This window comes from Cadophora gregata (assembly GCF_030347475.1).
Source record: "Cadophora gregata isolate MNR1 chromosome Unknown scaffold_2, whole genome shotgun sequence".
Taxonomy (NCBI): Eukaryota; Fungi; Ascomycota; class Leotiomycetes; order Helotiales; family Ploettnerulaceae; genus Cadophora; species Cadophora gregata.
In genome coordinates, this window is record NW_026695925.1 from 1,115,815 (window position 1) to 1,131,224 (window position 15,410).

The 15,410-nt window shown below is 48.8% G+C and overlaps 4 protein-coding genes across 4 annotated transcripts; 2 read left to right on the forward strand and 2 right to left on the reverse strand.

Moving 5' to 3' along the window:
• Nucleotides 1–639: 639 nt before the first annotated feature.
• On the reverse strand, nt 640–2,949 carry FRS2 (Phenylalanyl-tRNA synthetase, beta subunit, cytoplasmic; the record flags this gene model as incomplete). The annotated part of the gene is made up of 4 exons (XM_058501185.1): nt 640–1,344; nt 1,394–2,249; nt 2,297–2,505; nt 2,554–2,949. The coding sequence occupies 4 exons, from the start codon at nt 2,947–2,949 to the stop codon at nt 1,258–1,260; spliced, it is 1,548 nt and encodes a 515-aa protein (XP_058362502.1). The 3' UTR covers nt 640–1,257.
• A 334-nt stretch (nt 2,950–3,283) lies between these two features.
• ONS95_007669 (uncharacterized protein) lies at nt 3,284–4,792 on the reverse strand (the record flags this gene model as incomplete). The annotated part of the gene is made up of 1 exon (XM_058501186.1): nt 3,284–4,792. The coding sequence occupies one exon, from the start codon at nt 4,790–4,792 to the stop codon at nt 3,284–3,286; it is 1,509 nt and encodes a 502-aa protein (XP_058362503.1).
• A 487-nt stretch (nt 4,793–5,279) lies between these two features.
• BRR2 (DEIH-box ATPase) lies at nt 5,280–12,014 on the forward strand (the record flags this gene model as incomplete). The annotated part of the gene is made up of 2 exons (XM_058501187.1): nt 5,280–11,422; nt 11,477–12,014. The coding sequence occupies 2 exons, from the start codon at nt 5,280–5,282 to the stop codon at nt 12,012–12,014; spliced, it is 6,681 nt and encodes a 2,226-aa protein (XP_058362504.1).
• Nucleotides 12,015–12,808: 794 nt separating this feature from the next.
• On the forward strand, nt 12,809–14,984 carry ONS95_007671 (uncharacterized protein; the record flags this gene model as incomplete). Its single annotated transcript, XM_058501188.1, has 6 exons — nt 12,809–12,998; nt 13,075–13,567; nt 13,654–14,023; nt 14,075–14,299; nt 14,350–14,877; nt 14,943–14,984. 6 exons carry the CDS (start codon nt 12,809–12,811, stop codon nt 14,982–14,984), a joined length of 1,848 nt encoding a protein of 615 aa, XP_058362505.1.
• Between the last annotated feature and the right edge of the window lie 426 nt (nt 14,985–15,410).

The following is a 15,410-nucleotide window of genomic DNA, read 5'->3' on the forward strand; positions in this document are numbered from 1 at the left end:
TGGTTGTTGAGAAAATGGGGCAGTTGAAATTCTTGCTGGGATCTTCGAAAATGCTCTCAGGCGGTCTGATAGCAGTTGCGATAACGGAAAGTGAGTTTGTCAAAGGCAGCGGTAACACCAGAGATGTTAAGTTTGGAGTTTCGAGGGCTCGAAATCTCTCAGCATGGTCAATGAGGAAGAAGTCGAGGTGATGGATTGGTGGTGTGTGCGAGTGTACGAGTGTGCGTGTGTTGTAGAAGAGAGATCAGTAGGTGAGGTAGGTAAGGTAGGCAGTCAGTCACAGGTGAAGATTTGAAGTTTGTCTCTGAGTGGCTGAGTGGGTCCTGATAATCCCTGTCTTGTTTTCCCCTCCTCATGACAACTAAAACTCCCGACTAGGTAAGGTAAGGCAAGAAAGAAAATCTGCACAAAGCATGAAGGCGTGCGCAGGCCGCAGAACGGCGCCTTAACTTCATTTAGCAGTGCTACCTATCAATCCATGCCTGGGTATAAGTACCCGGGCCTACGTGGAAGAAATACCTGGCGAAAGCTGCTGCTTGTTTGCTCTCACCAACCCCTCCCTTCTGGGGCCCAGATGGCACAGATAGTGAGAAGGGCTTGAGCCTTGGGGGCTAGGGGATCGGAGGGGAGGGGCGGGAGGGGAGCTTCGCATTTTTTCTGCTGCCTGCATTTGCATACAGTCTGCATAAGGTGTGTACTGCGGGGGGCTTCAGCCCAATCACTACAGTACAGGGAAGTGAATGATTTCGACCGTCCAATGATATCATAAGTGCATGGGCTCATGGGCTCATCGGAGGCGCCATGATGCATTGGCAGGCCTACAAATCTCAGGCACAATTCCGAAAAGGACATACGCGATTGCTCTGTTTACTTGCTCATCGCTTGAGCTCACTTCAATTGTTGGGACAAGGACAACAGCCAGTGTTCCCTGATGTTTCAAACAACGACCATCTCATCTCAAAATGGATACTACTAGATCAGCACTCAAGACAAATGGATGCCATTGTAGCAATCTCTTTTGCCTCCTTGAGCTGCAGAGTCAGTATCCACTTTTCCAGATCCACAGTAACATCAGCTCTAGCATTGAGGAAGCGGAAATACTCTTCACATGCCCACTTGGTAATACTCTCCGCACGTCAAGTTACGGAGTACGGAAAAAGCAGATACTAGACACAACGTGTGGCACCAATCGGAACGTGGGACCGTGGGGTATTTTTGTGGGATTCTGCAACGCTTCATATGGTGACCTCCCATAATCTATGTCTTCTCTAGCCTGACGGCAGGATTGCGCTCGATGAAGGACAAATCTACTTTGTGTCCAAGCAATTCTCGAATGTTGTTCACCTGCTGCGAATTAATACGATGGAGCCCTAGACCGGGGGGAACTTCTTACCTTGTACTTGATCATAGTTGGCCGCTCCAGGGAGAGTCCCCAGCCGAAAACCCGCATATCTTTCGGCAGCCCCATCGCCTCCAACATTTCTGGTCTGAACATACCACTGTTGCCAATTTCTACCAATTTGTTCAGCCCCTTGTGGAAGCTAAAGATTTCCATACTTGGCTCGGTGTATGGGTTGTACGCTGGCTTGAAACGAAGATCTTCGATTCCCATTTTGTTGAAGAAGATCTCCATGAATTCCATGAGTCCCCCAAGAGAGAGGCCGTAATCAGCAATGACACCTTCGACTTGATGGAACTCCGCAAGATGGGTGGCATCAACTGTCTCATTGCGGAAGACGCGATCAATTGAAAAGTATCGAGCTGGGGGTGGTCTTCCATCAGGGCCCTTCTGTGAAGCTAATTTGTGAAGCATCGCAGTTGAGATAGCCGTCGTGTGAGTTCTTAGAACCAAGCGGAGAGACTCGTCTTCGGCCCATGGATATCTATAACCAATGGAACCGTATTTGCCATCCTGGTGAACCTCTTGAACGTTCTTCCAGTATGCTTCATAGTCAGCCTTGTCATATTCCGTCTCCGCATGTGGCTTGTTTGCGACCTTTGGATCTGAAATGTAGAAGGTATCTTGCAGATCGCGCGCAGGATGTTGCTGTGGGACAAATAGGGCGTCAAAGTTCCAGAACCCGGTCTCAACATAGCGATTGGTTGGCATCTCTTCGAAACCCATCTCAAAGAATATCTGACGGAACTCGTGCCGGACTTTGTTCAAGGGATGAAGTGCTCCAGCATTTTGATCTGCCCCGAGAGACTTGAAGTTGTATGGCTTGAAAGCGGCGGTTTTCCATGCACCACTGTCGATCATCAGACTTCCGTCTTGTGAATGAATCAGAGCACTTACGACGCAAGCATATCAGCAGTCAGATCGGTCTCCTCTTTGAGGATCTCAAGCGCAAACTTGGGACCCTTGTGAATCTTATACGCAATGACCTTTTGCATCTTGATGAGCTTCCGCTTCTTCAAGTCTGTGATAACCTTCGGTTCAGGATGTGTGCGCGTCTGTTGTATAATTTGAAGCTGCTCGCGGGTTGTGTCTTGTATTGAGTCGGTCTAGAGAAATTAAATTTCGAACATCAAGTATATTAAGGCTTAACTCACAGATGTAACGAAACGTCCGCCCTCGCCCTTCGTAATCCACTTTGACTTGAAAGCCTTGCCTTGTCCAACCTTCACAACATTCCGGTCTCCAACAGCGGCCTCAAGTTCCGAAACAGTGAGACCTGCAACAGCCTGTCGCACTGCCTCGAAAACTCGAGCTTCATGACTTCCATTGGCCTCAATCTCGACTGCTTCCGGCTCTAAAATAGCTTCTTCTCTATCAATTGTCTCGTATGTCACCATAGAACGCGATGCCAGCCTGTCTAATGCACTCTTGACATCCGCCGATTTTTGTGAAGGAAAGGCGTCGGAGGACAGGAGGGGTTCATTTTTGGATAGTGCTTGGAGTACCTCGGAAGGCAAATCGCCCTGCTGGGTATGTTGACCGCTCGCCATTGCTTGGAGATTGTGCGCACTCTGGAGGAAGTACCGCGGGGTCGTGGTGGTGTTTATTGTGGAGTGACTCAGGAGGGTCTGATCTTCAAATAATTTGAGGTTGCCGTTGTCCGATTCAAGCTCGCCTAATGTACTGCCGTTTAAGCTGACCGCCCTACCACATCGACCATAACATCAACAGAGGACATTCAAGGATGAAATTTGAATATTTACCAACAGTTGTAGGGCATTCTTCCACTACTTTCGCCTGTCAGATCCTTCATATGTCTACAATAAACAAAGGTGAACCACGATGGTAAAAATTGGCCACATTCAGAGATTCTTGCACGTTTTCCTACTCTAGCCCGTCCCCTTTGATGACACCCAAGTTTCCATCCAAGACTGCCCAGATATCTCGGGACTTTTTTGCACTATCCTTATTTCCTGCTCTTAAGTCGAGTCCAAGAAGACTGTCAAGCTCCGACAGTGTGCGCTGGGCATCGGCAAGAGCCGTATTGCCCTCCACCAGCTTTTCGGACACAGCTTCTTTTGTAACGTGGCTGGCACAATGAGCTGCATATACCCAGGATCGAGCACGAAGAGCAGAGTCTGGCTTCTCGTGATTGGATATCTCATCTCCAAATGATATAGGCCCTTCTAACCCATTGCGACGAGTCTTGGCTGCCGGCATAGGGTGAGCTGGTAGCATATGGCTTTCATCTGCAAGGCGGTCAAGTCCTTGGTTGGCTTCTTTCAGCTGTTTAGAGAGACTGATAGTGAGGTGAGACTTTTGCTGTATCATGGCCTTCTGCTCACATGAAATTGAGACCATCTCTTCTAGGTAAGGATGGACAATCTCCATGCCGTTCGAGCTGTATGGTGGCTTGCTCTCTGGTAAGTCTGTTTGTTCATCCGTTGGTGACACGTCTGGAAGTTCCAGATCTCCTATTGTTATATTGACAAGAGCCTGACGCGCTTTCGTATACCGAACATATTGTCTGTGAATAGACAAAAGCTCTGACTCGATAAAATGATTTCCTCTCTTGTTAGAAATAGCAGGGTCTTGAGATGCCGAGTCGGAACTGCTTTCACCAGCTCGAGACAATTCCGCCTCGATCCAATTTATCAGAGTTGATCGTGTAAATCCAATTGCCTCCAGACGACCTCCATGGCCTCCAGTTGCTGTAGCGTTATCGGTCTTGATCTTAGCGAGAAGATTTTGCTCTCTCTTAAGTAGCATTCTGGCACGAAGAACCGATTTCTCAAGTCGGTCAATGAGCTCTTTTAAATCATCCATAGCTGACACTTGAGCAGAGATAGAGCCATTCAAAACCTCCGATGGCATTCGGGGTAGAGTTTCAACGTCTCTCAGCACTGTCTGGGGATCCAGATGCTCGAGCGCAGCAGCAGGCTTCTGCGCCAGAACATCCAGGTAATCTTGAATAATTCGTAGAGTCTCGTGTTTCTGTCGCTGAATGACTAAATCAATGAAGGATTCCAAGGGCAAACTAGGCCCATTGGCGGAAGCTACATCGAACGCCATGCCTTGCTCTTCAAATACAGGTCGATGTGCTCTGCTGACCTCAGCGTACTGTGCCTGTGCCTTGACATTGGCCCGGACGCATCTCAGGTACTCCTTCTGGAGTCCTGTAACACCATGAGACACTCCATCTACTCTGCAAGCAGCATCCACAAGCGATAGTGGACGAGGAAGAGAATTGTCGACGTTTCCGTTCACGTGAGAGCTCAGATGAGATGCTAATACTCGACGTATTTGCACAACCTCTTGCCTCTGCTTGACATAAGGGGCAAGTGACTGCTGAGCATTCTGGATGGCCTCAGGAAGTGCTTGGTGCTCGTCCATATTGAGAGATGAGATCCGTGCCACAAGCTTGTGTTTACTTCCGGTGTTGTTGACTTGACGCGATGCTTCTGAAAGAAGGATTTGATTGTGGGAAACTGGGATTCGACATGCGACTGCGAGTATACAAAGCTGTGATTCTCCGAGTCACAAGTGGATCGATAGCTGCGGCTAGACACATTCCCTTGAAATGGGGTGCAAGTTATTGAGGCTCAAGCATGAGATGCCTGGAGCTTGCGCTAGCATCAGGCACTAAAGACTCGCCAAAAGTTTATTCCGATTTTCTGCATCTAAACCTCCAGGCTGTTGACGACGAGGAGGGGCATTTTCTTTTTCAACTCCAGCCATTTTGTCATGATTTGTTGGGGTACTTCTCCTGGCTGACGTTTTTACGCTCACTATTCGCAATCTGTGCCATACTTTACCAACACCTTCAGATTTGAGGTCACCTAGCAGAGCTCTCGACGATTTCCCACAACTCTTCGCCATCATGTCCGACCAACAGCGAGATGTGTCGCAATATAAGTACTCGGCAATGTCTAACCTGGTCCTCCAGGCGGACCGTCGATTCGTCACGCGCCGCAATGATGAGGTTACTGGGGATCCAGAATCGCTAGCTGGGCGGTTGAGCATCCGGGATATGGGCTCTCGAAATGCCAGAGATGACGCGCCAAAGCAGAAGAAGAAGGCTTCAGGGCTGCCAGATGTCGAACGGGGAGGTCTACAAGAAGGCCAAGACGTCTTGGAGCGCGAACAGCGAAAACGGAAACGTGGTGAGCCAGCGCAGCTTCGTGGCACTGGCATTCTCTCTGCGGCAGATGCTTTGGTTGAAGGTATTGTTTATAGGCCTCGAACATCAGCTACCCGCGCAACGTATGACTTAATCCTGACGACTGTGGCAAATAATTTGGGAGATGTTTCGCATGAAATCGTACGGAGTGCAGCAGACGCCGTGCTGGAATACCTTAAGGACGATGACATGAAGGACTTCGATAAGAAGAAAGAGATTGACGACCTTCTTGGCGCTACACTTACCCCGAAACAGTTCAATGAGCTTGTAAATCTCGGGAAGAAGATCACAGACTACGAGGCACAAGACGAGGACGAAGTCATGGGCGACGGAGATACAGGAGCGGACGATGGCGCAGAAATTGATGATCGTCAAGGTGTCGCAGTCGTTTTCGACGATAACTCAGAAGACGAGGATGGCCAAGAGATGGTAAACGAGATCCGCGACGAGTCTTCGGAGGACGAAGAAGACGAGGATATCGAGGATAGACCTGGCAAGGAAGAAAGTGCAACTGCAGGTGGCGCTGCCCAGGATAGGGATGAAGATTCCCGCGAACTCCCAGAGGAGGAGGCGATTATAATCGATTCCAGAATAGCCAACGGTAGTAGCGGCAAGGACAAAGGCAAGAACATCATCCCAGCTCGCGACATCGATGCATATTGGCTGCAGCGGCAGATTGGTGCCATATACTCCGATGCCCACATACAACAAGTTAAGACTCAGGAGGCTCTGACCATCCTGTCAGGTGCTCCGGACGAAGAAGGTGGAGAAGAAAAACAGTTGCGAGAGATTGAGAATGACCTTGCAGAACTATTTGACTGGGAGCATCATGAATTGGTTCATAAGCTCATTGCCAATCGCGACAAGGTTGTCTGGCTCACTCGCTTAGCTCGCGCTGAGGACGAGGAAGCCAGAGGAGTTATTGAGCGAGAAATCGCCTCAGAAGGACTGAGATGGATCCTGGATGAACTTCGAGGAATCGCGCAATCTGGTGATGTCAAGAAGCGCAAGTTGGAAATCAAGATGGATATTGATGTCCCCGCCTCCTTTATCAATGGATCCGAAAAGCCGGAGCAGAATGGCGAAGGCGACCTTATTGGTGGTTTACAGCCGCGGAAGTTGATCAACCTCGAGAATCTCATATTTGATCAAGGAAACCATCTTATGACCAATCCAAAAGTCAAGCTTCCTGACGGATCAACGAAGCGAACCTTTAAAGGTTACGAGGAGATCCATGTCCCGGCACCAAAAAAGCGAAATGAGCCAGGTGATCGAGATATTCCAGTTACCGAGATGCCAGAATGGTCTCGAGTTCCTTTCAGCTCAGCAACCAAGTTGAATAAAATCCAGTCCAAATGTTTCCCACAGGCCTTCAATGATGACGGCAATATGCTGATCTGCGCGCCCACCGGTAGTGGGAAGACAAATGTTGGCATGCTGACTATTCTCCGCGAAATTGGCAAAAATCGGAATCCCGAGACTGGGGAAATAAATCTAGATGCTTTCAAAATTGTTTACATCGCACCGCTCAAAGCTCTTGTGCAGGAGCAGGTTGGTAATTTCGGCGGTCGACTCAAGGAGTACGGCATTACAGTTTCGGAATTGACAGGTGATCGACAACTCACCAAACAACAGATTGCTGATACCCAGATCATTGTGACGACGCCGGAGAAATGGGATGTCATTACAAGAAAAGCTACCGATTTGAGTTATACCAACCTGGTTAGACTTATTATCATTGACGAGATCCATCTCTTGCACGATGATCGAGGACCAGTTCTGGAAAGTATCGTCAGCCGAACTATTCGAAAGATGGAGCAAACTGGGGATCCCGTGCGTCTAGTTGGCCTCTCAGCAACTCTACCCAATTATCGTGATGTTGCCAGTTTCCTCCGCGTGGATCCTATGAAGGGTATGTTCCATTTCGACGGTTCGTACCGCCCTTGCCCTCTGCGCCAAGAGTTCATTGGCATCACCGAGAAGAAGGCCATCAAGCAACTGAAGACGATGAACGACATTACCTATACCAAAGTCCTCGAGCATGTGGGCACTAATCGCAATCAAATGATCATTTTCGTTCACTCCCGAAAGGAGACATCAAAGACTGCAAGATACATTCGAGACAAAGCCCTAGAAATGGAAACCATTGGACAAATTCTTCGAAGCGATGCTGGGAGCAGAGAAGCCCTGAACACTGAGGCAGAGGCAGTCAACGACAGGGAGTTGAAAGACCTTCTTCCTTATGGCTTTGGTATCCATCATGCTGGGATGAGCAGACCAGATCGCACTTCCGTAGAGGATCTTTTCAATGACGGACTGATTCAAGTACTGGTTTGTACAGCTACTCTTGCGTGGGGTGTCAATTTACCGGCGCACACCGTCATCATCAAAGGCACGCAGGTTTACTCCCCAGAAAAAGGCAGTTGGGTTGAATTGAGTCCACAGGATGTCTTGCAAATGCTTGGCAGAGCTGGTCGACCGCAGTACGACACATACGGAGAAGGTATCATCATCACCACGCAGACTGAAATGCAGTACTACCTTTCGCTTTTGAATCAACAGCTTCCCATTGAGAGTCAATTCGTCAGCAAGCTGGCAGACAACCTCAACGCCGAAATTGTTCTTGGCAACGTACGAAGCCGAGATGAAGGTGTTGAGTGGCTCGGATACACTTATCTTTTCGTCCGCATGCTACGTTCTCCAGGCCTCTACAGCGTTGGGGCCGACTACGAAGAAGACAATGCTCTCGAACAGAAGCGTGTTGACCTCATCCACTCGGCTGCCGCTGTGCTTGAGAAGTCTAACCTTGTTAAATATGACAAGAAGACTGGCAAGCTACAACCCACCGAGCTTGGACGTATTGCTTCTCATTACTACATTACCCACAGCTCGATGTTGACTTACAATCACCACATCCAGCCGTCGATCACGCCAATCGAATTATTTAGGGTTTTCGCTCTGAGCGACGAGTTCAAATACATTCCAGTTCGCCAGGACGAAAAGTTGGAGTTAGCAAAGCTGCTAGGGCGTGTTCCTATTCCTGTCAAGGAGAGTATTGAAGAGCCTCATGCAAAGATCAATGTTCTATTACAGGCCTACATATCGCGTCTCAAGCTAGAAGGGCTGGCGCTGATGGCAGACTTGGTTTATGTTACCCAGTCAGCTGGACGTATTCTCAGGGCTATCTTTGAAATTACTCTCAAAAAAGGCTGGTCATCTGTAGCCAAGACAGCATTGGAGCTTTGCAAGATGGCAGAGAAGCGAATGTGGCCTACCATGACACCTTTACGTCAATTTCCAAACTGCTCGAGAGACATTATTACAAAGGCAGAGAGAATCGACGTGCCATGGGCCAGCTACTTCGATCTCGATCCACCTCGGATGGGAGAGCTTCTCGGATTGCCAAAAGCAGGCAGGACTGTTTGCAATCTGGTCTCGAAATTCCCCAGAGTAGAACTTCAAGCTCAAGTGCAACCCGTGACACGATCAATGCTTCGAGTTGAATTGACGATCACCCCGAACTTTGAGTGGGATGACGAGGTACATGGCACTGCAGAAAGCTTCTGGATCATTGCAGAAGATTGTGATGGCGAAGATATCCTGTTCCACGACCAGTTCATTCTCAGAAAAGACTTTGCCCAGGCTGAGATGAATGAGCACATCGTCGAGTTCACAGTTCCAATCACCGAGCCCATGCCACCTAATTACTTCGTCACTGTCATTTCGGATAGATGGATGCACTCAGAGACTAAGCTTGCGGTATCATTTCAGAAGCTGATTTTGCCGGAGAAATTCCCACCCCATACCCAACTGCTTGATCTGCAGCCCCTTCCTGTTGCCGCTCTGAAGACCGACGACTTCTGCGCTTTGTATCCCAGCTGGGAGCGCTTCAACAAGATACAGACACAGACTTTCAATTCTCTATATTCCACGGATGACAATGTTTTCGTTGGGGCCCCTACAGGTAGTGGCAAGACTGTGTGCGCAGAGTTTGCCTTGCTTCGTCACTGGTCGAAATCAGACGCTAGCCGAGCTGTCTACATTGCTCCTTTCCAAGAGCTGGTTGACCTACGTCAGCAAGACTGGCAACGACGATTTTCGAAGCTGCGTGGCGGCAAGGATATTGTAAAATTAACAGGAGAAACTACAGCCGATCTGAAGCTGCTTGAACGGGGAGATCTGATTCTGGCTACACCTGCACAGTGGGATATATTGTCACGACAATGGCAACGTCGAAAGAACATCCAAAATATCCAGCTTTTCATTGCCGATGAGCTCCACATGCTTGGTGGGCAGTTCGGATTTGTGTATGAGATTATCGTATCTCGTATGCACTACATTCGGTCTCAAACCCAGCTTCCTCTTCGCATCATAGGATTGAGCGTATCTCTGTCCAATGCCAGAGACATTGGGGAATGGATCGATGCAAAGAAGCACAACATCTATAATTTCAGCCCTCATGTTCGATCAGTCCCTCTAGAGCTACATATCCAGTCTTTTACTGTCCCTCACTTTCCATCTCTCATGCTTGCCATGGCCAAGCCGACTTACCTCTCGATCCTTCAGATGTCTCCCGACAAGCCCGCGATCATATTTGTCCCCAGCAGGAAGCAAGCCCGGTCCACTACCAGAGATTTGCTTCTGGCTTGCGTTGCTAGCGATGACGAGGATCGTTTCTTACACGTAGACGTCGATCAAATGAAGCCATTGCTCGACCGCATAAGTGAGGAAGCACTCGCCGAGGCGCTCTCTCACGGAGTCGGATACTATCATGAAGCCCTCAGTACGAGCGACAAGCGAATTGTGAAGCACCTGTACGACAACGGTGCTATTCAAGTAATGGTAGCATCTCGCGATGTGTGCTGGGAGCTTGATTGCACCGCACACCTGGTAATCGTGATGGGAACCCAATACTACGAAGGACGCGAGCACCGCTACGTGGATTACCCACTGAGTGAAGTGCTTCAGATGTTTGGGAAGGCGTCACGACCAATGGAAGACAAGATCAGCAAAGGTGTGCTTATGGTGCCAGCGGTCAAACGCGAGTACTACAAGAAATTCCTCAACGAGGCTCTTCCAATCGAGAGCCACCTCCAAGTGTACTTACATGATGCTTTCGTTTCCGAAATCAGCACGAAGATGATCGAGTCTGCTGATGATGCTATCAACTGGACCACCTTCACATATTTCTATCGTCGCCTGCTGGCAAATCCAAGTTATTACAGTTTGGCAGATACGTCCCATGAAGGCCTCAGTGCGCACTTGTCAGAGCTTGTCGAGACCACATTGAAGGATCTTGCCGAGACAAAGATTATTGATTTGGATGACGAGGACGATTCAGTGACACCATTGAATGCGGCTATGATTGCTGCTTATTACAATATTTCATATATTACAATGCAAACATTCCTGTTGTCATTGAGTGGCCGGACAAAGTTGAAGGGCATCCTCGAAATTGTAACCTCAGCAACCGAATTTGAATCTATTCAGATCAGAAGACACGAGGATAGCCTACTTCGACGTATCTACGACCGGATCCCTGTCAAGATGGCACAACCTGCGTACGACTCGCCACACTTCAAGGCATTTGTCCTACTCCAAGCACATTTTTCCCGGATGCAATTACCAATCGATCTGGTCAAAGACCAGGAGATGATCTTGACCAAGGTTTTGGGTCTACTCAGTGCTACAGTTGATGTATTGTCATCAGATGGTCATCTCAATGCAATGAATGCAATGGAGATGTCACAGATGGTTGTTCAGGGCATGTGGGATCGTGATAGCCCACTGAAACAAATTCCACACTTCGCACCTGAAGTTATCAAGGCTGCGAACGAGTCTGGGTACGTGTTTGACTTTCAATCTTGCGATCTGACTGCTAACCTCTTCCCCGATAGTGTCAAGGACATATTCGAGTTCATGGAAGCCATGGACCCCTCGGAGAACCCCAACTATGAGGCCCTGGTCAAACGTCTCGGCCTGTCCCAGAACCAACTGGCTCAAGCAGCTAATTTCACCAACTCCAAATACCCTAATATCGATCTCGAGTTTGAGTTGGAAGATCCCGAAGACATCACAGCAGGAGATCCAGCCTACATCAAGATCAAGATAACAAGAGATGTAGATGACGAAGACTCTGCTGATGTGGACACCACTGTGCATGCGCCGTTCTATCCTGGCAAGAAGATGGAGAATTGGTGGTTGGTTGTCGGCGAGGAGAGTTCAAAGACACTACTCGCTATCAAGCGCATCACGATTGGACGGTCTTTGAATCTGAGACTTGAATACACCGTGCCGACACCTGGAGCGCATGACCTGAAGCTGTTCTTGATGAGTGATAGCTACATGGGAGTCGACCAAGAACCAAGCTTCTCCGTGACTGTTGCCGAAGGTATGGACGAGGACGACGACGATGAAGAAGAAGGCGAGCAATAAGCTCCGGCCAACCCCAACCCAGGACCTTTGTTGTATAGTAGATCGGAATGAAGGCCAAGTTTAGATGGCAAAAAGCAACTGTCTTAAAGACGACAGCATGCGCAGGGAGTACAAGCATTTTTTTTTTTCAGTGGGTTTCCTTTGCATTTCTTAGTGATATTGTTGCCAGTGTTGCCTATACGAGTGGGAGCTCGCAGGTTGTCTTGATTGGTCTACGGCAGAAGGGGTGGGCAAGTCTCATTGCCCTTGGCTTTGCTGGCGGTGATGTTGGCGTTTTTGTGAGAACGGTGAGCTGATCCTATCACAACGGTTTCATTCTGTTAGCTGTTTTTGAGTCATGATTTGCAAGTTTGCCGCTCTGTGAATTTACGCTTTGCTGTCTTCCATTTCGACTGAAGCAAATATTCGAGGAAGTGGCCTTGGGTTCCTTGACAATGCATTTCACCGTTTTAGTTTTCTGTTTTTTATTGATGTTCTGCCAAGGGGCCATTTGGTCTTCGTATTGTTCGGTGGCTGGCTGTTGGCCGAACTTGGACGCCATCCAGCACCACGTGATCTGTCTCCACCTAAGCCTGCTAAACTTTCGCGATCATCTCTCCAGAGCGGAACATGCTCGAATCCTTCCCCATCCTCTTTCGAACCCCATCACAACATTGCCATCAAGGCATCCCCAGCATACTGCCTACTAAGAGTATCGGCATTGTTTGCATCCATTGCACTTGACTACGACGCGTCAGAGCTATCAACGTTGTGTCAACAAGCTATCTACCCCCGCGGTTTAATCTCGCGACAAGATGTCGGACGAGGCAAGCCTACCAGCTCCAGTAGCTGCCACCGTTCCTACGACTGCAGAAGCAGCACCTGCGCGACCTGAATTTGTTCCGGACTCTGAAATGAAGGAGGATGCTGCCATGAAGGAGGCCAATGGTGATGCTGAGATCAGCGCACCAAAGGAAGTCGCGACTGAAGACGCGCCAGCAGAGAGTGAGAACATTCGCGCGCTCCTCCAATTTCACATCCAATGATGTTCTTTCGTACTGATCCTCATCTTCGCGTTCAGGTACCATAGAGGAGCCCAAAACGACCGAACAACAAACAAACGCTGAGGACGTTGCACAAGACAAGCCTGCCACCAGCCCACACGACGTCGAAATGAAGGATGACACAAAGACAGATGATGCGGCTCCTGTTGCTGCCGACTCGTCAGAAATCGCTATTGAGACTCCAGTTTCTGCTGCAAAAGCGAAGGGCGGAAAGAGAAAGTCAACTGGTGTGCCAGAGCACAAGGGCAAAAAGTTGAACAAGAAGGCTTCAACTGCTAAGATGACACACACGGATGCTAAGCCAGGCGACTACTTCTATGTCCGTTTGAAGGGTTTCCCATTGTGGCCTGCAATAGTTTGTGACGAGACTATGCTCCCAGAGACACTCCTCAAATCGAGACCAAATGGAGCTGCAAGACCGGATGGTACATATCGAGAGGGCTATGAGGATGGAGGAGCCAAAGTAAAGGATCGCCAATTTCCAGTTATGTATATGCACACCAACGAATTGTAAGTTCAACTTGCCCCATTGTTGATTTCAAGCCCAAGCTTTGTCCAGCTTGCCCAAGCAATCATCAGCTAATAGTCAATCGTAGCGGCTGGATTCCCAATACCGACTTGTGTGATCTTGATCCTGAAGAAGTCGGCACCGTACCACCCAAGATGCGAAAGGATCTGGCCGCCGCTCGTACCCTTGCAGCCGAGCAACATGATCTTGAGTACTTCAAAGAAATTCTCAAAGCTTTCATGGAAGCTCGCGAAGCAGACAAGCGTGCCAAGGAGGTGATCAAGGCCGAGAAGCAAGCGAAGAAGGCTGCTGGCAAGAAGGAGAAAAAATCTGCTGCGAAGGCGGTTGTGGAAGATGAGGACGCCGATCTTGAGATGGCTGACGCAATTGGAGAACCTGAATCCGACGGAGCTGATGTCACCGAGCCAGTGAAGACAAACAAGCGTAAAGCTGAGGATGTAAGTTGTCTTCCACTACCGCTATAAAATTAGATGCTGATCGAAATTGAGACACCACAGGGCTCGGATTCTGTCAAAAAACCTCGCACCACTATCAAGTTGAATACCAAGAAGGATTTGAACGGTGCTTCGACTCCTAAGACCCCAAAGGAAGCCACTCCAAAGACAACGAAGTCAAAGAAGACGAAGGCTACTCCCAAAGCTGCCGAGAATCCCAAAGCTGTGGTTCCCAAGGAGCCTGAGATGACCGCTGAGGAGAAGCGTGCCAAGAAGGAGGTGCGTAGTGAATTCGACCGCCTGCAACCGCAAGCTAACAGATTTTGTAGAAGGAGATTCTGTTTTTGCGCCACAAGCTTCAGAAGGGTTTATTGACTCGCGACCAAGAGCCGAAGGAAATGGAGATGAGACAGATGTCGGAGTTTATTGCAAAGCTCCAAGGCTATGCGGATCTCGAAGTCAGCATCATCCGAGCCACGAAGATCAACAAAGTTCTCAAGGCTATCTTGAAGCTGCCGTTCATCCCGAGAGAAGAGGAGTACCAGTTTAAAGAGCGATCCCAAGAACTTCTTGACAAATGGAACAAGCTTCTTGCTACTGATGCCCCAGCCATCCCTGCTGCGTCAACTACCACGAATGGGAATGGCGGAGCTAAGGCTGAAGTTGACAGCGCCAAAGCCTCTCCAACTGAAATCACCAATGGAACCAAAGAATCATCTACCGAGGAAAAGCTCGAGGAGAAGGCCGAGGAGAAGGTCGAGGATAACCCTGAAGCCGCGAAGACGGCCACTACAGAGGTCAAGGACGCTTCGGCTGTTGCCGACATCCCCCGAGTTGAGCCATCTGAGGAGCCAAAGGTGAGCATAATATAATATTTTATCCTTTCCAGATGTACCGGAGAACGTGCTGATATTTGGACTAGGAAACTGCTCCAGAGTCTACTATTGTTGAATTCACTACCTAAAATAAGGCACCGATTCTCTGATAGCACGCGATGGCAGCAATCATGGTCTCATTATCTACGACATGTCGTGGTGCTTCGTGACGACGAAATCCGATTGATGAATTTTTGCGGTCCTTTTCACCTGCACTGCTTTTACTGGTCTCTACTAGTACTTTTCGGCATTTTACCTCAACAGCAGTTTCTCGGGCATCTCATTGCGACCTTGATTTGCGATTCCCGCATGTAACATTACTATGCAATGCTGGAGTCTTTCTACCTCCTCGCCTGGACTGCTTTGGCATGAGACAGCCAGCCATTGTACAAATTCTGATTTTTTTTTTTTTTTTTTTGGAAAAAATTGCACTGATGAACGGAGAACTATGGGATGGAGGTGGCGGATGGAGGAGTGATGGAGTTTGCTTGCCCATGAATATTCGCTGTCTTGAT